Source organism: Phoenix dactylifera, chromosome 4, assembly GCF_051530095.1.
Source record: "Phoenix dactylifera cultivar Ajwa chromosome 4, Ajwa_hap1_PhDact_Kaust_v1.1, whole genome shotgun sequence".
Taxonomy (NCBI): Eukaryota; Viridiplantae; Streptophyta; class Magnoliopsida; order Arecales; family Arecaceae; genus Phoenix; species Phoenix dactylifera.
The window spans coordinates 53655601-53678828 of record NC_143193.1 but is presented as its reverse complement, the minus strand read 5'-3'; the positions used below and the strand labels follow the sequence as shown (position 1 = coordinate 53678828).

Genomic DNA, 23228 nt, shown 5'->3' with positions numbered 1-23228 from the left:
ATATAAATCCATCGATCTCCATTGAACCACTGTTAGAGTTTTTCAGTCCCCCTCATTGTGTGAGAAATAATTTTGGAAGTTAACAGGTCTGTTGTAAATTGGGTGGAAACGAATTGTTCAAGGTTGCAATTGTTTTCAGCGAGGGAAGTCTTATCTTGCTTTTGTGGGGAAACGGGAATAGGTCGAGTTGCAAGTTAATTGATAAAGAATAAAGAATAGCTTACGATTGATACCGTAAACAGAACAGTCCGAACCAGAGGTTGTCATTAGCTTATGTGGCACCGTATCCAGAACATCCTCCCCCTTCTTAGTAGAGACAATTAGAAATAGAAGGAGACAACGATATGTTAATCAACTTATTGCCAGATTAAATTTCTTGACTCTTCCCACACCTCTCATTAAAAAAATCAGTGGTCCTCAGAAGTAGTTCATACGGCATTTCTTGGATTGACTAGTTGTTTTCATGATCGTTTCTACATTTTCAGAAAAGGAGTTTCAAATCTGTTATCTTAAATCTATACTGAGATAAAACTTCTCATGGCGAGACACAGCATGTGTACTAGTTGTTATTTCATCGTTTTCTTGCAATTCCATGACATATTCAGCCACACTCACTTCACACAAGACACAGCATGTGGACATGCTTATTATTAGTACAATATTTGTGTTGTACGGTTAGTACTCAAATGAAAATATTCTGGATGAGACATTAAAAATTTCGGCTCCCAAACGGCAAGCCTCTTCTGTTATTTTATATAACGATTGCATGGCGTGGCATAACCTTTTTCCTGCCTATTGGAAAACTTTGCTTTGCCGTACAGCTATGATTCCAGCTGCAGTCCTTTCTATATATACTACGACCCATCTTACCTGCTGCCCACATCCTAAGAATTCCAACCATCACCCTTCTTTGTCAGAAGTACAGAGTTGTATCTTAAAGCTCTTCTTTGTCAGCTCGATCTCATTGTTCTTTGTGATGAAGATGGTGTCCGTCATGAAGTTGGTCCAAAAAGCCAAGGTGCTTGAGAGTCTCGAGCCATTGCGCCACCGATGGTTGCTTGGGAGTTCCGAGGAACTTCCTCTGAATGCAATCTCGGTTGGGTGCCTACCGGTTTATGTCGGAGAAGAGCGGCAGAGGTTTGTCATTCCAACTGATTTTCTTTCGCACCCGCTCTTTAGGATGCTCTTGGAGAGGGCTTACAGGGAGTATGGCTTCGAGCAGAGGAGTGGGTTGATGCTGCCATGCAATGTTTCGGTCTTTCAGGAGGTGGTGAATGCTGTGAAGTGCTCGCATGGGCAGTTTGACCTTGAGAAATTGATGGAAGATCTCATTTAGTTGGTGCAAACAACTCAGTCACGGACCTTTCCATGACTTATGATCTTTTTCTCTGATTATTAGATTCTTTTTTCCTCTTTTTGGTGAGAAAGATGTATGCTTCATGTATACGGTCTTTAGTTTTTGTGTTGCATGGAAATATGCTCAGCTTCTTTTGCATAAGCAGAAGATATTTTTTATCAAAGAAAAAAATGAAAAAGAAAATAGAATCAGCATGGTGCTCATTTAGTTTTAAAAACAAAGAAAGTTCCTGTAATCCGTTTGAACAGCTAGGGCTACACAAATCAGCTCTCTTTCAGATCTGTAAGGGAAAATCCCACTCTTCTTCTGCGAGTGAATTCCAGTCACTTGCGTCTAAGTTCATTTTGTGTGAGTGATTTTTTTTTTTAATCATCGGCATGATTCTATGTAATAGCTGAAATGGATTTCATGATTCTTCATGTGGATTTCTATCTAAAAGAGTAAAACAAATATGAGTTCCTTTATTCTCTGCGTTTTTTATTTATCTCCATACAGAATGATTTCAGATTTACAATTGCTTTTGATGCCGAACACAAATTGTTTTTCCTTCCATTGCATTCTGCGAAAAAAAAACTGGAAGGTTAGGTCACCATAACCATCCTTGCTAATTGGCAGTGGTGAACAAAGTAAAAGGGAGCAGATTGACTGTTCTTGAGGAGTGTAAGCAAGCTTCCTTAGCATTGGCGGAAACAGATCGGCTTTTCTTCACGTTATATATTTGTTTTTAAAATAATGAAAGAGATTGATGGGCTTGGAATCTGTTGGCAACTGAAAGCAAAAACAGAAAGAAAGAAAGAAAGAAAGAAAGAAAAAAAATCTGGGACTTCTAATGACATGTTGATCCAAGTCGAAGCAAAGAATAGGGAGATTGCTGGTTTCTAAATAAGTTCAGTTTTCTTTAGTAAACCGAGCATTTTACGATCTGCTACATGCTGATTCTCATAGTTGTATTTAGTCAAAAATAATATAATAAATATCCAGTTTTACCCAAAAAAATGTTTGGGGCTACGTTATGAAGCCATGGAAAAGAGTACTACATGTTGCTGGAAACTGGACCCGGGGACGACCGGTCCGCTGGGAAGGAGGAGCTCCGGCGAGAACTAGTGGGCGGCGATCCGTCGACGAGCGGCGTCCTCTGCGAGGGACCTGCAAAAAGCCGGTGGCCGGGATTTCCGGCGCCGACCCTCCGATGCCTAAGTCAGAGGGGAGCAAGTGTATTCAAAGGGAGAGAGTCCCCGCCCAGAGATTTTTTCCTCCCCTTTTATAGAAGGGTGCTCGGTTACTTGCGATGTGATGGGACAAAGTTGCCGTACGGCTGGGCACGTCGCATGAATTGGTGCACGATCAAGTGAATTAATGCCTTGCCATCGGACAGGAGGTCGGGATCAGGGGGTTGTCAGGGTCGACTGGATGCAGCCGAACTGATTTGCCGTGGAGGACTGTAGATTCATAGATAACAGGCGCCACGCGCATTAATTGTTGAGTAAGCCGGAGATACGCATTAATTGTTGAGTAAGCCGGAGATACGCATTAATTGTTGAGTAAGCCAAAAATACGCAATAATTGTGGAGTAAGCCAGAGTTCTGCGGAGGCCATGCGCATTAAATTTTAGGGGCCGTGGCAGGGCATGATCTCTGATCGGATTACAGAAGGATGTGGCCGCGGTAGGTGAGTGGCGAGGTTGGACTTCCGAAGTCGGGAGCTCTGAAGTTGGGCGCTTGGCAAGGTGTCCGAGGTCGGGCGCTTTCGAAGTCACGTGCTGTCGATGTGCTCACATGCTTTAGGACGACTTAGATTTCCCAACACTACTACCAATCCACCACCCATCAAAGAATTAAACTAGGTTCCAATTTTTTTTTTCTTTTTTATGTTCTTCCATGCGACCATGCATATCAAACCAAGAACAAAAGGAACAGCGCAAGCAAGAAAGACAGCGTGCAGGTGATTTGAGTTGCTACTCCCTGCCCTGCCGCCGCCTCTGTGAGAGAATACATGGTCTTATATTTTCGATTCCTTCTTGGCAACTACTGCACTTGAAAACTCTTGAAAAGATTAATGATTGCCTAGTTATTTCTTAAATCCAGCCAAAGATAAACAGGATGGCTTTACCAAAATCGCAATACTTTCGAACATATTTTGGTGAAGGGGGAAAAGAAAGCAAAGGCCTCCATGGCAACAAAGCCAACTCAAAACCACCTTATCTCAATAGAAGTATATCAGATCTGCAACTCAGCAATCATGGCCTTACCATTCTCATGCATGACTCATCTTCCTATTACCTGCCATGGCCAACTCTTGTTGTGGCTCATGATGCCGGTGGTTTTAACATAATTTCAGACTAAACCCTCCCAATTTTTGCTGCCATTGATGGATTTGCTCCTTTTGGATACCCTAGAAGGTGGTCTACCCTTCCCAAGGAAAAGATGGCAATGTTAAGTGGCAACTTTGATTGATGTGGGATTTAGTCTCTGATTGACGGTCCATTACTAATCAAGAAAACTAGTGGCTAACTTTATATAACCTGGTTGAACAAGCCTGTGGCTGAGTAGCTGAATAGCTGGATCTTTAGAAGCCTTGTGTAAAGGCCCACAAAACATTGGGCTTGGGCCCGCCTCTGAGCAACGGCGCCGGCCCAACCCATGAAAAAGGGGGAGGGAGACTACCGATCGAAGCCTTCTCCCTCCCCTGTTCCAACTCCTCTTCCTCCCCCGAATCCACCGGAAGGAGGAAAAATAGGTGATCAATCCATCTATAAAAGGACCCCGTCCCCTCTCCCTTGGCTTCAATCGCGAGAGCCCTTCCATTGGAGGATTTACCGCCAAGCATTCTGTGGGAGGAGATTGGAGTCTTCCCGTCGATTCGGCCAGAGAAGCATGCCGAAGGCACGGTGAGCACCCTCTTCTTCTTCTTCTCTCTTGTCTTTGGGCCACGTTCCCTTGGAATCCGTCTGGCAAGCCGCCGGATTAAGTGATGACCAAGCCTCCCCTGTTCAGTCTTTTGCTCTCCCTCCCCTGTTCTGTCTTTTGCTCTCCCTCCCGTTCGGCTGGCCGTCGCCGGGCGTGGCATGCGGCCGACACCACCTTAGGCCGTCGCCGCTGAGGTCGTCGGCCATGGGCGGCTACGGCCGCAGAGCATCTTCCTCCGGGAAGAAGGAAGGAAGAGAGAGAAAGAGAGAAGAAGAGCCTCTTGGCTCTCCTATTTTTCTTCTCTCGTCTCTCTCCTTTTTCTTGTTGGGACTGTAGAGAGAGAGAGATTGTTCTCCATCTCAAGTTTTGAATTTGTGCCGAGTGAACTGATTGATAAGTACAAATTTTTTTTGTTTGTTGAAAAAAAAAAAGGAGTTGGGTTACCTTTTTTTTCCATTTGATTCATGAAATGCTTGCATGTACTACTAACTAACTAGCTTGACAAAGTGAGCCTTCACAGGTTGCAATCCTTGAATAACTCAGGATAGATTTAGCAGCAGGAGACTTTCTTTTGACATGAGTTGAATCTGGCGGTCATCAGACCATTACATAGTCCGATACAGCGCCGGTCCTTAATCTCGTATTAACATCCTTAATATCCTATTCTTCAATAAATTAGTTGGGAAGAACCTTTCTTCCTCCCTGTTTCTTTCAAAAAGAAAAAGCCATAAGGTCTGAATCTGATGAGCGTAGGTACAAATATCCTTCTGACATCCCTGTGGCACACGACTTGCCCCTGCCAGAATGTTGGCAACACACGGGAGCACCATGCCATGCTTACGTTCAGGCATGCAGTGATTCTTTAAGCAGAAGCAAACAGATAAACGTACAAAGGAAGAGAGTAAAAAAATCTTTATGTGATTCATAACTTCCCTCGACCAGCGGACCCTGCGACCTTTAGTTTTGTATTAAAGTTGACAGTTGGAAAATATTAACTTTGAAAGTACATGGTCTACATTACAATCTCGCGTGAAGCACGCCTGGAAGTTTATGAGCTGCTCTGTTCTCGTATTCCCGAGAAAACCTTTTTCCTGCTTCAGTATGCACCATTTTCTTATCAATGAAAGCGGCTGCCGTCAAAATCCAATCTACGTGGTGGAAGAGCGCCATTCGATAACACAGTAGATAAAAGAGGCGCTGATCTAAAAGATCCGCGCACAGGGGGAAAAAAAAACTAAAATGGGTGGATAGCCCTTCAACTAGAACTGGTCAAAATTCAGATCGGGTCAGACTCGGACCACGCTCTACAGCAGAAATTAGGCCTGATAGTTATGCCCAGGCCCAGCCCGGTCTGACTGTCGGACTTAAATTTTTGTTCAGATCCGATCCGAAAGGTTCGACCTAACAGGTCCGATTTTTTCTTTGTTTGGAATTTTAAAATGGACCAGAATGGCCCAACAGTTTAATAGGCTCTCTAAAACTGGATGTATTTTTCTACCTTTATATGTATATTGTGTTTTATATATAAAATAGGGGTCGGGCCGGACCATTTTTAAAAGTTTTCAAGCTCTGTCCGATTTTTTGGTCAGGCCGCTTTTTCTGTCCAGGCCCGACCCATAGGCCTTTTTTTAATGCCCAAGTCCAAAAAATTTCGAAGCAGGCTGGGCGGGTCAGAAGGCCCATGATCAGCTCTACCTCCAACACTTAAGTTATATATAACTCTAAAAACAAAATATATGGAAAGACGAAGAAGATGAGGACAAAGAGCATATATTTTGTATGAGATCTTTGAGCCATTATTTATAGATGACGAGTTTTTGTTTCATTGGGGTTGGATCAGAGTTGGGCAGAGAGCTGGCTTTTGATTTTTTTTTATTTAAATTTAGGCAGGAATCTAGTCTAACTGAAATAAAATTTTTTTTATGCCATCAAAGTTGACAAAGGAGTTGGGTTTCGACTTTTCTCAATCTGCGCAGGATCCGAGTCTTGAGGAGAGCTGACTTTCAACTATTCACAGAAATTCGAGTTCAACTAAAATAAATTTTTTTTGTTGCCACGTATCAGCCTATGATTGGAGGTCGGATTTGGACCGCGTCAAAATTGGATTAGACTTCGGCCTTAATCTTCTCTCTCATAAAAATAAAACATCATCCTATTAGTTATTTCAATGTATCTTTTCTTGAACATGGAACCCCCCCCCCCAATGACTAGAAGATATTAGAAAACATTTTCCACTTTGGACTTCTAAATTTCAAATTTAAATTTTGATAGTTGCATCAGGCGCGAGACATTTTTATATGTTTCTGTAATCATTCCACTAGCGCACAAGGAGAATGGACAGATTGGCAGCACAAGAAGGACATCGAAGCTTCACAAGTAACTCAAGTAAACATCTTGTTTTAAGGCAAAAATAGATGATTTGTCTCATAAGCTTAAGCTATTATGAAAAGTAATCTGCTCTTGGATGGAGGTTCATTGACTTTTTATATTCGCACCATGTGATGAACAAGAATGATTTCAAAGAGGAATAATTACCTTCTTTGATGCTTCATGGAATATATGGGATTTTGAAACGCATTTTTGACAAAGTTAGCTCTGAACTAGCTTGCAGGTGCCAGAGGATTGCCGCCGCATGAAAACATCGCATGATCCAACTTTCTCGACAAATGCATCGATGGCACAATTTGGATCATGCGAAACATTGACGTGGATGCAGCTCTGGGGAAGATAACTCTACAGTAAAAGTACACGTGAAGCATGAAAGAGCTGTAGTTATCTTTCAATGCATCTCTGCGTACGCTGTTAAAATGCTTAAAATATTTGAATGCACCTTTACGTACCTTCCTCGACGAAATAAATCTAGGCATATCTCATGTCTTCAACGTTTCAATCTCTACCATCAGTGCAGTTTCAAATTACGCTTTCCCCACTTAGAGCTTTTATAATTTTGAAGTCGTAAAATTTTCTCGACCTGACAAGCACTGGAATTCTGTAAACCAGAGCTCAGAAAATAGAAACTGCGAACATGAGGTGCATCAAACCAGGAGGGCACCTGCTGTGACTCCATAATGGCAATCATGCAAGCAAAATTATCATGTAGCTCAAAAAATCAAAGGTAAAGAGGAGGAGGAGGGAGGGGGCATCAGCTAGGCCACCATTTTATTTGCATATTTATTTTATTTTTATTTCTGGGCTTGTTTGCATTTTAGGGCTTATTTGTGTTATTTGTGGGCTTATTAGGAGTTATTTCTGTGTAAAGGGGTTTTATGTTAATTGTGTTTATTTGGGTCCTATGTATAGGGGACTATTTTTATGATTAGGATTTTTAATGAAGGATTAACAATTTTTTCCCACGTTTCCCCTGCTCTCTTCTTCCTCTCTGTCTAGTTTCCTCTCTCATTCTCCTCCTCTTCTTTATCCATCGTCCTCTGACGCCCTATTTTACAGCAGCCACAACATCCCGAGTTGAATCATCACCGTGGCAGCCATCTCCCCGTGAATAGTGCTACATCACCAAGTCGACTGTAATGCAGCGCTAGCGCATGGCATGTTGATTCTTGAGCTAACGATAGTTGGACTAGGGTCTTGCAATGAAGAAAAATTATATCATGTTAGCAATATATCATCTAAATAAGTAAATAAAACTATAATAACAATTAATCGAATAATCTTAAAAGAAATAATATATATATTATTCGGAATCAAAAGAAATCTATGTTAGCACAAAAGAAATCTATTCCATAGAACATGTAATAAATTTAAATCATAAATTATAAATGCTTCAGATCTATTAATATTAAATTTGAAATAAGGTAAATGGAGATAGCCTGAATGAAGGTAGGTAGAAATACGTTGATGTTGTCCCAAAGAAGCACTTGCCCCACGTACAGGTCTCTTGGCAATCCTCTTTAGAGATACGACGACCCAAAGCTTTTTCTTTGGTACATCTCGGAAAAACCAACACGAACCTGATCGAACTTGCAGATTCAGCAAATAGAACTTCGCTGAATGAAGGGGCAAAAAAAATAAAATCAGAAAATGGCCAAGAGGAGGAAGAGCAATATTCTTTTTCAGAATTTTTCCAAAATTTTTTATCTCTTTTTTTTTTGGTCCCCAAATAGGAGGAAAAAGGAAGTTTTTATAACCCTCTTGGGCCAACGGGCGCCAACGCGCGCCCGCTCGCACATGGGCCAGGCGCGGCCCAAGATGCGCAAGCGCACGTAGTTTGAATTCTGTGGGCCGAGTTTTGGCCCAGGAAAAATTAATTTTTTCCTAACATATCATACACTAGGTGTGCCATGTGGTGGTGCGCCATGCCAATCCCAATCGATCGTTTCTGTGGCAATATGTCAAAACGAGCGCTTGATAAATAGGATTCACAGAAATAAGCGGCCGCTATATGGTGCAAGTGGTGTAGAATATAATCTCTTATTTCAGGTCTCTAGGCTCAAGCACCAATGAAAAGGATTTAAAGAAGAAAAGATTGTGTCATCGTCGAGTTGTCACCGACGTGGGGCCGATATGTTCTCATTACTAGACAAATTGATCGAAGAGGATGTTTTGTTCTCTCCGAAAATAAGGTGTCAATTTTATTGTAAGATAATAGAGTAGTTATTACCAGTGGAAGCCTTATGGACCCAACAACAGGTCAGGCAGGAAAGCGTGTGACAGAGGTTGGACTAAAATCAAATGCCGTATTGGAGTCCTGCGAGACCTTTTTTTTTTTTTTTAGTTGATAGAGCCGGTAAGGTAAATTAGTCTTTCCTTTTCAGATGGAGAAGAGAAAAAGGCCCACCAAACTCCAGTAAAAAAAAGAAAGGGTAAATTACAAAGTCCATCCTGACAGATCAAAGTATAAGAAAAGAATTAATTACACCTTATGAAAAATCTACACTTAGTTTATTTTTATCTAATACTTTAATCTATAACTGGAGGGAACATTAGTCTAATTGTTAATTTTAAATAGAACTCAAATGTCACATGGAAAAAAATTTAAAAATAACTAAAATAATTTTGTATGATATAACAACCATTTAATGACATAAGAAAACATGTATGTCCTTCTCCTTGTTAAAAAGCAATTGGTTTTTCACATGAGAAAAATATTTTTTTAATTTCATAAATTTAATTGGGTGTAAGGATAAATTTTATAAACTATTGAATATAAACATAATAAATATAAATATTAGAACATTTTTTATAATTTATTTTAAAAAAATAAAGAACACAGATCATTCACAAAGGAGGGGAACCAAAAATCAAATCAGAATTGCGTAAGAATGAAAAAAAAAGTCAAGATAGATAAAGTGACAGATTGATTATAAAAAACTGTCTTTCTCTCTCTTACATGAAACAGGTTTTAATGTGCCAATATACCATTATATCTCATCAAATACAGTCCAATAGAAAAATTAAAAGCTTAAAGGAATCATTCACTAACTCCACTGGTTTTAATTGGATGAAATCAAATAAAATGATGATAGAGAGATATTTAAATACTTTTGTGAAGGCGTTGTTTGAATGCTGGAAAAGGTTCTCCGCTGAATGAAACTACGTGGCCAAAAGTTAACCACGTGAACTGATGGGGGAGAAAATCTAGTTGCGATGAGGGAGCCCTCCAACCACAAAATCCCAATAATACAGGGAATTTTGGTTCTATCAGGAATAAGATCCCTCCCTTATATCAAACAAGGAACCAAATCCCAAAATAATAAAAATATATATTTAATTTCCTTTTATTGATGATTTTTGTCATCCCTCATTTTTAGGGATTGCCAACCCTGCGATTTTCTCAATCAAATAGATTTTTTTCTTAGCAACCTTAATCTCACTATGAACACCAGACACTCCAAGAATAACTAATAAATGCATCCAAATAGCCCCAAAAGCTGTGAGACATTATACACAGAACATGGACAAATTGCGGATAAGTATGACATCAAGAGCAACTTTACGTGAAGCAACTCATCATTTTCTAAAAAAATATATTGCGCAACTCATCTTTCTTCTGCCTACTTGCTACATCTTGAAATTGACCTATGCTAACAAGGCGAGCCGGCCAATAAAAGCTGATTTGGAGAGTAGACTAACTAGGAATTCCACCACCAACTCCATGTCTGGGTCTGATCGGTTGCTAGCGGCAACACTACCATCCTTAGCTTATATTGGTTTTATGTAGTGTTTAGAGTGGGAGAGATATGGACTCCTCAAGTTGATACTGCAATTTCTTATTTTATTTATTTAAATATTATGGAAAAAATGTTATAATAAAGAGGAAAACTACTCCACGAGATGGTTGTAGGCCAAGTATATTAAAAAAATCAGAAAATTCTAAAAAGAAAATGATGTCCTACAATCCAGTTATCACAAACTCATCCCCATCAGTAGGGAAATGCATAACCTTCAAAGTAAAAATGGGATAAAGTTGGCCAAATCGATGAGGAGATGCATAATGTTGATGCCCAAATTCTACTTGACTATGTTCTGATGATTTGGAGGCATGGATGGCGTAAATCAACCTACTTGGTCCATAGTGGTGGAAGATGGAACACCAATTGTTGTAGAGTGTCACGGGTTTGCACACAAAGAGAAGAGGAAGGCTTACCGAGGTGGCTACGGTCGGACCTCCTATGATGCTTAAGACAGTCAATGCTTTGGAACAACAACATGAAATAGCAAGAGAACAGAAAGCATCATAGTAGAGTGATCTTCCTATATCGTTAGGCTTTGAAAGTTTGGCTTGGAGTACTTGGCATTGGAGTGCAGCCTAGGAGCTCAGCTTTAGAGCACGGCCTGGATTCCTTGGCATTGGAGCCTAGTTTGGGAGCTCGATTTGGCTCTAGTCGGAGGGAGTGCACACTGGAAGCTCGGCATGGAAGCTCAGCAATATATATATATATATATTTCTCTTATCTAAATCAATGAGGGGATCCATAATATCCAATGGAAAAGTATAGAATTAGCAACCATCCCCTCTTATTTATTGAAAAGAAACTGGGAGCAATAGATAATATTTAGTGAAAAGATTTCAAATTCTAATTTTACCAACTCAGAATACTTTACTATTATAACTCGAGACCCCATCCCTTCTCTCTATATATACCCTCTACAGACCTTTCTTTCTCTCTATTATCTTCCCTTCCCACCATTCACCTCAATCTATCCCCTCTTATTTACTGAAAAGAAACTGGGAGCAATGAAAAGATTTCAAATTCTAATTTTACCAACTCAGATTACTTTTTTTCATAACTCGAGTTCTCTCTATATATACCCCTTGCAACTTTTCTTTCTCTCTATTATCTTCTCTTCCCACCATTCACCTCCATTATATATATATATATATTCCTCTTGTCCATATCAATGAGGGGATCCATAATATCCAAACCAAAAGTGGATAATAGCAACCATCCGCTCTTATTTAGTGAAAAGAAATTGAGAGCAATAGATAACATTTAGTGAAAAAATTTACTCAAATAATGAACTAAATAAGAGGGGATCCATAATATCCAAACCAAAAGTGGATAATAGTAATTATCTCCTCTTGTTTAGGGAAAAGACACCGGGAGCAATAGGCAATATTTAGAAAAAAAAAAATTCAAATTCTAATTTTACCGACTCAGATTAATATTTCTCTTTTATAACTCGAGACCCGTCCCTTCTCCTATATATACCCGTGCAGACCTTTCCTTCTCTTCATTATCATGCCTTCCCACCATTCACCTCCATTATATATTTTCCCCTCGGCGCCCCCCAACCCCTCCTCTGTCCTTCTCTGTATATGTTCCCTAGCTAGAGATCATCTTTGTTTTCCATCTCTCCTTTCAACTACTAACCCTTCATTAGATCCTTCTCTTCTTGTACCTGTCCGTGGGCTTTGCAACTCTTAAATGGGAACTCCAACAAGGGGAGTTTGGACGGCGTGGATACTAGTGGTGGTTCTCTTCACTGCGAGGAATGGAACGGTGGATGCTTCTCATGTGGTGTATTCTCACCTCCAGTCCCTGCATGTCCCCGTTGTCAATTCTTTGTTGAAGACAGGCTATCACTTCCAGCCTCCCAGAAACTGGATGAACGGTGAATCTTCGCTCCCTCTTTTAAAAATACTGCCTCTTCTTCTCCTTTTGTTTTCCTCTTTCTTCACCATTTATCTCTCAATATGATCCCAGATTAAAACTATTATTATTATTTTTTTTGTTGTTAATTTAATGCGTTTGATGCAGTCCAAACTTTCCTTCTCGTCTCTTATATATCCCTAGCTGTTCTTTTGGGTTCCCTTGTATCCTGTTCTTTGTTTTATTTTCATGGCCGTCGGATTACTGTATTGAGGCGCATTTTAGGGACAAAATACCTAAATTTACTAAAATGCGCCCATATCCAGTTGACACGTATTCCCGACGACTCTTATGGGCGGCGGCGGCGGCGGCGGCCTCCCTATTGTCAAACTCCTGCATCCCCACAAGAATTTCTGGCGTTTGGATGTACTCTTTTGGCATTGAAAGGTCCGATACCGCTGGAATTTGACCACGAAGTCTATGTTATTTTTTTTTAAAAAAAAGAAAAAAAATTAGCAGCTTCGTTTGAACTCCGATGTCGATCACTTCCCACCTAACATGCAAAGGTTATTATTTTACCACTACGGCTATGTTTTGATGGCATTCTCCTCATCAATCCTCTCGATCCTTCTGACGAAGAAGACATTTATGTATATATCCTAGAAAATATTAGTCAAACAGTAAATTCCTATTCCATTTGAGCGGTTGGATGCTTATATTTTCGGTGTTTTCTTCTCATGCCCGCTTGCGCTTGTCGGTGAATTCAATGAACGCGACGAGCAGATCCAAATGGTACGCTACTTCTGTCCCTTATTAGTTTGACTTTTCCGGCCAATTTTAAATACGACGGACGAGCAAACCTACCAAGGTTTCCTCAGAATCTCGACCAGATGCTAAAACTGCAAGCTTCCGCAGGACCCATGTACTATAATGGAATATACCACCTATTCTACCAATACAATCCCAAAGGCGCGGTGTGGGGCAACATCGTGTGGGCGCACTCGATCTCAACGGACATGATCAACTGGATCCCGCTCGAACCGGCGATCTACCCGTCCAAACCATTCGACATCAACGGGACCTGGTCGGGCTCGGCGACCATTCTCCCCGGCAACAAGCCGGCCATTATGTACACGGGCATCGACGGAGCCGGACGCCAGCTCCAAAACGTCGCATTCCCCAAGGACCTATCGGATCCGTACCTCCGGGAATGGACCAAGCCCGATTACAACCCCGTCATCTTCCCGTCCGGAGTGAACGCGAGCGCGTTCCGCGACCCCACGACGGCCTGGCTGGGGCCCGACGGGCACTGGAGAGTCACCGTCGGAAGCAAGCGTAGCAAACGGGGGATGGCGTACTTGTACAGAAGCAGGGACTTCGTGCGCTGGACCAAGGCCAAGCACCCGCTGCACTCGTCCAAGGACACCGGCATGTGGGAGTGCCCGGACTTCTTCCCCGTCGCGCCGGCGGGCAAGCTCGGCTTGGACACGTCAGCCCGCGGGAAGGGGTTGAAGTATGTGTTCAAGGTCAGTTTGGACTTGACGAGGTTCGAGTATTACACGGTGGGAAGGTATGACCTTGCTCGGGATAGGTATGTGCCCGACAATACGTCGCCCGATAATAGCACCGGGCTCAGGTTTGATTATGGAAATTTTTATGCCTCCAAGACGTTCTTCGATCCGGCAAAACAGCGGAGGATCTTGTGGGGGTGGTCGAACGAGTCGGATATAGCTCAGAATGAAACCACTAAAGGCTGGGCTGGGATTCAGGTGAGTGTTGATCGTTCTTAGAATTCTTGATTTTCTAATTAATTTTATATGTTAGATGAAGTTGTTGATGACATGAAGGTTGTTTACTCTCTCTTTTTAAATATTAATTTGAAAATATTTTATATTAAAATTGTTGTTGTTGTTGTTGTTGTTGTTGTTTTTTTTGTGTGTGTCGCTTTTTCTTGTTTTAGGCAATTCCGAGGGTTCTTTGGCTTGACAGCAACCAGCGGCAAGTTGTGCAATGGCCGATCGAGGAGCTCGAAAGTCTTAGAACGAAGCAAGCTTATATCCATGACAAGCTGGTGAAAAGTGGGCATTATTTTGAAGTAAAAGGAATACAATCTTCACAGGCTAGTATACCTTTTGTTCTATACTTTTATCTGCTGTCCTTTATAGCTCACCAAGTATTTTGTTGTATTTTGCTGCAATTTCATTCGTATGCTGATTCTTCCTGCAAGTTTAAACTTCTTTTCCAACATTGTTTTTCAAATTATCTGCGTACTCCTGCTATTTGTGAGTGCAATATATTCTGAGTCTTGGTTGGCCAGGAACTTGCTACTCTTTTCTTGTCCGCTGTTTCATCTTTACCAGAAAGTAAAGCCTGTTGTTAGAGAACTTGGTCTCTGTCATGAAAATGTTGATATCGGCACTCGGCTTACTAAGAAATTTCTGACAATCTACCATCGGGTATCTTATTTTCCGGTCGAACTTGGAATAGTATTCGGTGGGTTGTTGACCTCTTGTGTTCTTCTACAGGCAGACGTGGAGGTAACTTTTGACATCTCAAGCCTAGAAAAAGCTGAGAGATTTAATCATACTTGGACTGATCCCCAAAAACTCTGCGGCCTGAAGGACGCAGAAGTCAGGGGTGGAGTTGGGCCCTTCGGCCTCCTGGTTTTGGCTTCTGCAAAGATGGAGGAGAAAACTGCTGTATTTTTCAGGGTGTTCAAAGCTCAGAATAAGCATGTGGTCCTAATGTGCCATGATCCCAAAAGGTTTGCCATCCTTCGCTTCCTCAATTCACCACTCTTTTTTTTCCCATAGCTCATCGTAGGAATGGTAATTGGCAAGAGAGCAGAAGCCCTCATTTTGATTTTGCCCAACACCTAACCATCACTTCATAACCTTGCACTTGAAACAGACCAAACAATTGGTCTCCGGCAAACATGCTGAGCTAATATGAACTACCTACAATATTAGATTGTTCAAGAATCTTGTGCTTGTGAAGCGTAATCACCTAATCTTGAATCGAGAGGTGTTTGTATTTGACCAATAAGCAAAGTCAAAAGTCTGCTTTGGTGGGTCAGATTTTGACTGTGGCTGGAGATAAAAAGACGTCTTTGACTCAAATAACCACGCCTCTAGTATAACACACGGTTATTTGGTAAATAAGTAATTGCTGATAAAATATTCGTCATGTTACTAATAGTCCTTGTTATACATACAGGTCTTCTTTAGTGCCGCGTGTCTACGAACCAACCTTCGCCGGGTTTGTCGATATTGATATAGCCAATACTAAGAGAATCTCTCTAAGGAGCTTGGTATGTCAATCAATCGTTCCCCTTAATTACTTTAGAACAGTTCAGTGAAATTGTGGAATGATCTTTTTCACATTTAATTTTTCTTGTTGATTGTTGATGTGCAGATTGACAATTCTGTGGTCGAGAGCTTTGGTGCTGGAGGGAAGACATGCATTACGTCCAGAGTTTATCCTACTTTAGCAGTAGGACCGGATGCTCATCTGTTTGTTTTCAACAATGGGTTGGAGGATATAAAAGTTTCGGAGCTGAAAGCATGGGAGATCAGGAGGCCTCTCATGAATGGAGAGTAGGAGGGTATTTTGTGCGAATGCATAATCTGTTGTCTAGTAAATTACGCAAAGCTTTCCTGTAATGAAACCCGATTAGAGCTTGAAAATGGCACCATTCATGTTCCTAAATGGATATCAAATGAAGCACCAACTTTTTCTTGAGTGAAGCATTTGTTCAGTCCGCTATGGTTGCGAGGTTTGTATACTTCAAAAGGTAAAGGAAGCGACAAATCACCTGTGAAGCCTGGTGTGATACTAATGTTTAACCGAGAAAAAAGAAACTAAAGATCGAGTGGTGCATTTTCTTTTTCTTTAATTAGAACGGCGCCTTTTTTCTTTTTTTTACAACATGATCGAGGACTTTTTGTTTAGAGTTCCAATGACAAGAAACCTGCCTGCCTTACAAGTGGACAAATTGTCATTATACTTTACCCAGAGAGAGTGAGGCAAACGAGCCTGCTAAGGTAAAGGTTAGTTCTTTTATGGCTCCTCTGGTCCATACAAGAAAAAAAAAATATGGTCAACAAAACATATTATATTTGGTTGATTGTTTAAAAAAATAAATTTTTTATATTAAAAAAACTCATGTAAAATATAAAAAAGTTTAATTCTCACTTGCTGAAAATTAATTTTTTTAAATATATTCTTAAGCTTTTAGATTGAACGAGGCAAGATTTTTATTCTTTAGAAAGGATATAATAAGTATATTACATCATTTTTCTAGGAAAGTAGATACTCAGAGAAACATAAGACATTCTAAAATGTGCTACATTTCTATGGTTAACGAAACATGCAAAAATTATTTTTCGTAGCATCATATATCTAAGCATTAGCTTTCCAAAAAAAGAAAAAATTTTAGTGAGAAAAAATTCTTTTCAAGAACCAAATGAATTGTTAGTTATACATGAATTGGAACCCGAGTGCACCTGAGCATAGCTATAAATCTACTACGAAACGCATGCCTACTATGCTTTTATAAAGTCTAAAGAAGCAATGAGTGCCACAAAGTGACTTGGCCTGAGTTGGATATGCCTAGTGTCAACTTCCAACATATGGATCACTAGCTCTTCCTTGCTCAAATAGTGGACAGGAGGCACTATTGGGTGCTCCTTGATGCTCCTTTCCAACCTAGCAAAATCATATAGAACCACATCAATTTCTAATAACAGCTCACCATTATCATAGGGATGAGACTAAGATTTCAATGAAACATTATTGATGCTCGGTGCAGAACATGACAAACACTAACAAAAATATGTCTCCTGTTTTTTTTGTTCCTCCTCTTCCAAAAAAAAAAAAAAGTACTGCCTTTTTGTTTTAGCTAAAAAAAATGGAGCACCTTGACGAAAGGAAAATATGTTCATACGCCAAACACCTTAACATACGAACAGATCAGGAGATGAGAGAACCCCCTTCTTCTAATTGATACAGTTTGATGTCTCTTGACTTTAACAAGCGAACCAATCTTAGTTTCTCAAAACCGCCATTGGATCGCCCAATGCACAGATCTCAAAAGCATTCCAAATTTATCAATCTCAAGGTGGGTCATGCGAAAGATACACCCCTTCCCCATAATTTGGAAATGGCATCTTGTACCAATCTTATGAAACCCATAACAAAAAACCTAGGAGAGACAATTAAAAAATTCAAATGGCCTTCCTCAAAATAAAGGGAAGGTAGCCCCAACACGACACTTGTTGCGGCACATCACAATAATTGGGAGAGCAGTGCTAATTGAGGGGTTAACTTCCAAAGATCTGGTGCAAAGATATCAGAAATTTCTGGTGCCCTCCTCTCTCTTTGAAAAGGATTTTTGTGATGCCTTTTTTTTGTATTTAAATTCCTAAAATTTAGGGACCTCTAACCAACTGGGTGGCGCAATATTGGTATCCATTATTAGGAGCTTTGGCTCTTCAAATTATACAAACCGAGAAATGGGCAAAGCGTGGAGAAGCTTAATTAGTGACCTGCATGACCTCAATAAAAAAGAAAATGGGGTGGGGGGGTGGGGGGGGACCATGGCAGTGTTGAGAGAATTGCATTGCGACTGGTCCTCTACAAGGAATCGCATCTCTATACTCACACCTCGGTGTTGCCTTCAATGTATCTTCTCCTTTTCTTTGACTTTATGGCTGCACTCACACCCAATGTATGTGAGGCGCCGAAGAATCAAAAAAAAAAAAAAAAAAAACAAAGAAAGAAAGAAGAAGAATCACATCTCTCTTTTTAAGTAATACAAAGCCCGAGAGTTGCTCAACTCAAGTAATAATAGATCTTCACGGCATGAAGAGCTATGAAAAGGAGAGATAGGTAGAAAGGTGAAGCATGCTCCCATCGTGAATGCACGCATGCCTTGTCTCAAAGCAGCAAAAATACAAAAACAAAAACAAAAAAAGGAAGAAGAAGTAGAAGTAGAATAAGAAGAAAGAAAGAAAGAACCCAAAAGTAAACAAGCTTTCGAGATGTCACAATACGAAATGGGTCACAGTGCAGCCTTATCTTGGATGACAGATACCATTCAGTAGAGTCGGTAGCTAGAAATTCCAGTTGTATCTAGCTCCACAATGTGCCTTCCATCATGGAGGTCTGAGAAAGGACACCCCAGCTTCTCATTTCTTGAAATAGGCTCAGCATTCTTAATTAAAGTGATGAGAAGATTAGAGATCCAATAATGAGGCATCCCACTTTTGACTTCTATTGCCAATGATTTTACTTGAAAGAAGAGTGTTCTTCGTGGGACCCCAAAAGTTGGATTGGGAGGCTGTGGATTCATTGTGATGACGAATTTCGCATGAGGGGTGCATTCTTTTTGAAGGAACTAGGGGAGTAGGAGAGAAGTTCTATTGGACGATCGCACATCATGACACTAGCCAAGAGATTCGTGCATGAGATCATCTTCCACTTTGCAAGTCGGCCTAATGGTATCCATATGGCTCCATAATACGGTGGTAGGTCAGTGGCAGGTCTAATGGCCTGTCAGTGCTTTGTAGAAGAAACCAGAATACTTGTAAAGGGAGAATTGACCAGGTTTTAGAAGAAAACCTTCCAAATTGTGACCCTCTGCAGTTGCATTATCTAAAGACTAAGGCTGCAAATGGGTCGGGTCGACCCGAAACCCGACCCGGCCCGACCCGCGTAGACCCGACCCGATCCGAATTTTAGGACTCGTGGATCCAGATCGGGTCCTAAAATTGGATCCGAATCATTTTCTGGGTCGGGTCTAGATTCACCGGATGGACCCGATCCAACCCGAATGGATCTGAAGAGAGAAAGAAAGAGGGGAAGAAAGCAAAAGAGAGTTTTTTTTTTCTTTTTTTTTTTGTGTGGGTTGTGGCAGTATTGGTCCGTGAGGATCCTCTCTCCGTCTATTACACTGTTGATACCTCTGGTGTCTGGTAGCAGGTTTTTTTTTCTTTTTTTTTCTATTTTTTTTTAACTTTTGCAGGGAGGAAGTGAGGGAACACCAAACTGAATATGGGTCATGTGCCAGTTTTCTGCAATGGAATTGGATTTTGGAAGGTCTGGGATTTTTTTTTGCCCTCGTGAGAGGGAAGCCGGGAGACACCAAGTTCCGTCCAATCAGTCATATGGACAAAAAATAGTGTGATATGAAATTTGGCTTGTAGACCAACTTAGTCAGGGGTCATCTATTCTGACTGAAGGTCAATTGCAAGTCTTTCAAGTCATGAGTCACCCAGCACCTCATAATTATGATATGACCCAATTAGATTTGCCCAAATCCTACCCAAAAGCACAAAAAATTGGATCCGATTTAGACCCGAACCCAACCCGACTCGGATCCAACCTGACCCGACCCGATCTTCAAGCGAGTCAGGTTTGGGTCCAAAATTAGGACCCGAACAAAAAACCGGGTCGGATCGAGGTCACCCAAGACCCGACCCGACCCATTTGCACCCCTACTAAAGACTCTTCTCAGATTGTTGCATGAGAATTGATGGCATCTTTTTTTTTTTCCCTCTTTTTATTATTTTTCAGTTTTGAATTGTTTCCTTATTTTCAATTTTGAATTGAAGAGATCAAGAGTATACCGTTTAAGTTTCCAAGTCCCCATTGAGAGAAAGCACATCAAGGCACTGCACCAACCTGACAGGTTCCCCTGGGTAGTTTTTGCGTCCGAAGGATTATGGTACCCGCTGTTCCTAGGAGCCGCACTTCCTGGAACCATAAGGAGGTTCAAAATAAAAATTACGAATTTACTTGATCTCATATTTCAGTTCACTGGGAGGGTGTCATACTGTCATTCTACTGTAAATTCGAACCGGCATTTGGAATCTGAACTCCAACATTTGTAATCAGTAAATCCTCTGGGAAGTGTTACTTGATCCTATAACTCAACATTTGTAATCAGAACCAAAAAAAAACGATTGTAATCTAAAAGTTATTTCTATAAGCCTAAAAACTGACCATTTTCATTGACAACACGATAGCTGTGCTTCGGTAATGCCCACTAAGACTACCATATGCACGGAATGTGCAGTTAAACAGATCACCATTATACATTTTGAAGCCGAGAGAAACAGCATTTTCCATCGTTCTCCTTAAAAGCAACCTTTGTTAAAGAAGCTGCATCCAAGCCTCTCTCTCCACCGAAGGATCCAGGTATTCTCAGGCATCAATATAATATTATCCGGGTAACATTGGAACAAGTATCAAAGTCAAGATCCTCCGAGAAGACTTTACAATCCTCAAAACCCCAAGGTATGGGGCCCAATCATGGAGAAATTACTTTGCCAACCCAAACTCTGATGCCATAATTACAACATAAATAGGCTATGGTCCCGTGACCCAGTGGTATGAGTTGCAAAAAGTGCCAAACACCACTATTATTAATCACCGGTGGTGCGGTGTCCAAATACTACTATTCTAATCCCTGATGGTACGGTGTCCAAATACTACTATTATAATCTCTGGTGGCCCATAAAGGGTACGACCCAACTGGACCCACAATGAGGACGGCCCAACATGACTGATATGGGCCCATATTTAGCCCACAATAGGTACAGCCCAAATAGTGTCCAACATGACTGATCTGGGCCTAAGTTGGACCCACAACGGGTATGGCCCAACAGGGCCCAAAGTATTGCTCACGGCCCACAAACAACCTCTCTTCTTCCCGATTCAACCAAGAACAGGGGAAGAAAGGAACAAGGAGGAAGGAGGAGAGCCGGCGGGGTGGCCGGCCTGGGTGGCCGAAGGCCATCGCCTAGTCGACGGACAGCCGGCCACAGCGGTGGGCGGCGGCCGCTGCGGTGGCCGGCGTCGAGAAAGAACCGAGAATGGTCTCGGTTTTGGGGGCAAAACAGAGAAAGAAATCGCATGATTTGGCTTGAAATCGAAGAGCAGAGGGAGCTTACCGGCGGTGGAAGCGGCGGGTCTCATCCGACGGGCGGCTAGGTCCGGTGGCTAGCGGCGGCGACGGCGGTGGGGCTTTTCGACGGCCAAAATCAATCTCGGAACAGGGGGAGGCTCGCGAAGAAGGATTCGAACAGTGCTCGGCCGAGGGAGCTCGCCGGTCACCAGAAAAAGGAGGAGGAAGGAGAGGAGAGGAAGAGGAGGCGCTTGGTGGTGGTTCGATTGCTAAGAGGTGGGAGATTTAAGAGGGTTTTTCCGAAGGGGATTAACTCGAGGATGAGGGGGATAAGCTCGGAAGGTAGTTGCTCCACCGCGATTCTCGCGGCGGATTAGCTTGATCGAAGAGGAGGCTAGGCCTCCGACAGCGTCCGTGGAGGAGGACTCCTCCTCCTCCCCGTGTCGGGCCCTTCGAGATTTTGGACGGAGTAGAAGAGGTTGTTTATAGTTTAGCTTTGCTGCTAGAGCTATCTAATGTACACAATATCTTTCATATTTTTTTTATTGGGAAAGTACATTCTAAATCTGAATATTCAGGGTGTAAAGCATGCTGTCATTATCTGATTTCGAATTCATGCATATAACCTTAAACATTTCCAACTTTTGAGTTCACGATGTACTTTGGCCAGATCTTGGGATCAAAGCATGGTTGGATCATCATAAGCACCCGGTGTTTGGGTTCCCAACATTGGTTCGCTTCAGTTGGGGGACATGCACCCCCTACTTCAAGGATACAGTTGAAGTCATCTGGTGAGTTTTTTGGAACCTGGCTAGCTATTTAAGGTCAAATTACTCTAGCTTATCTAAGAAGCTGAAGCGTGTGAAATAAGTAATTGCTTTTGTCCTTTTCCCTTATTTGATTTACTTGATATGCTTGTGTTGCCTAGGGAGTCTGATAAGCTGGAGGAGGATGGCTCCAATGATAATGGTGGTAAGCGGCAGTTGAATTTGTCTAATGTTGGTTTCACTGGATATAAAAAGAAAAGTGAGGATATTGAATATAGTGGTAAGGGTCGCTGTAAGTTCTTCCAGGCTCTTGAACTTGAGTTGGTTGCTAATTTCTAGCAATGCTGTCGACCCTGCCCTGTGGCACATTAACATCTGGGCTTTAATTTGGCTTAGGCTTTCGAATGTAATTGCAATCCAAGATTCCATGTCATGTTTGGCAGATATTATATGAACAAGTTTTCAATTCTTGTTTGAGGTTGGAATTATCTTGCACAGAAGCACAGCTTGCTGAATGCATTTTAACACTAATTACTTCTATGATTACACACATCTGCAAAATGAAGAAATCCAAGTAAATTCTCAGCTAGGAATTCTTGTTTGGAATCTTCTAATGGAAGTTTATTGTTACTGTTAAAATCACATAATTATAATGTTTTTGCAACAACAGTACCACATGGAACCTTAGCTAGCCTTCAATGTGCCAAACAAAGTTTTTCCCCCATTTTTTTTCATTGTCAATTAACTCCGATGGCTGGACCATGTACCCTACCTTCTCTAACTGTTACACCATACTTTTAAGTGATCTATAAGACTCATTAGTCTGTTTATCTGCACTATCTTCTGCAGCAAAAATATAAATCCATCGATCTCCACTGAACCACTGTTAGAGTTTTTCAGTCCCCCTCATTGTGTGAGAAAGAATTTTGGAAGTTAACAGGTCTGTTGTAAATTGGGTGGAAAAGAATTGTTCAAGGTTGCAATTATTTTCAGCGAGAGAAGTCTTATCTTGCTTTTGTGGGGAAACTGGAATAGGTCGAGTTGCAAGTTAATTGATAAAGAATAAAGAATAGCTTACGATTGATACCGTAAACAGAACAGTCCAAACCAGAGGTTGTCATTAGCTCATGTGGCACCGTATCCAGAACATCCTCCCCCTTCTTAGTAGAGACAATTAGAAATAGAAGGAGACAACGATATGTTAATCAACTTATTGCCAGATTAAATTTCTTGACTCTT

General features: G+C 41.3%; 1 protein-coding gene and 3 long non-coding RNA genes across 4 annotated transcripts; 3 read left to right on the top strand and 1 right to left on the bottom strand.

Moving 5' to 3' along the window:
* Positions 1-3864: 3864 nt before the first annotated feature.
* LOC149767838 (uncharacterized) lies at positions 3865-7616 on the top strand. Its single transcript, XR_016400393.1, has 2 exons — positions 3865-4244; positions 6868-7616. It is a non-coding gene; the product is annotated as an uncharacterized LOC149767838 (long non-coding RNA).
* Positions 7617-13229: 5613 nt separating this feature from the next.
* Positions 13230-16060, top strand: LOC103699266 (beta-fructofuranosidase, insoluble isoenzyme 3-like). Its single transcript, XM_088720632.1, has 5 exons — positions 13230-14083; positions 14275-14433; positions 14840-15078; positions 15531-15624; positions 15729-16060. Exons 1-5 carry the CDS (start codon positions 13235-13237, stop codon positions 15912-15914), a joined length of 1527 nt encoding a protein of 508 aa, XP_088576758.1. The 5' UTR covers positions 13230-13234; the 3' UTR covers positions 15915-16060.
* A 686-nt stretch (positions 16061-16746) lies between these two features.
* On the bottom strand, positions 16747-21404 carry LOC108510857 (uncharacterized). Its single transcript, XR_005514671.3, has 2 exons — positions 21269-21404; positions 16747-17021 (listed from the first exon to the last, which is right to left on the bottom strand). It is a non-coding gene; the product is annotated as an uncharacterized LOC108510857 (long non-coding RNA).
* A 163-nt stretch (positions 21405-21567) lies between these two features.
* LOC103699124 (uncharacterized) lies at positions 21568-22474 on the top strand. The gene is made up of 3 exons (XR_602826.4): positions 21568-21700; positions 21893-22013; positions 22151-22474. It is a non-coding gene; the product is annotated as an uncharacterized LOC103699124 (long non-coding RNA).
* Positions 22475-23228: the final 754 nt, after the last annotated feature.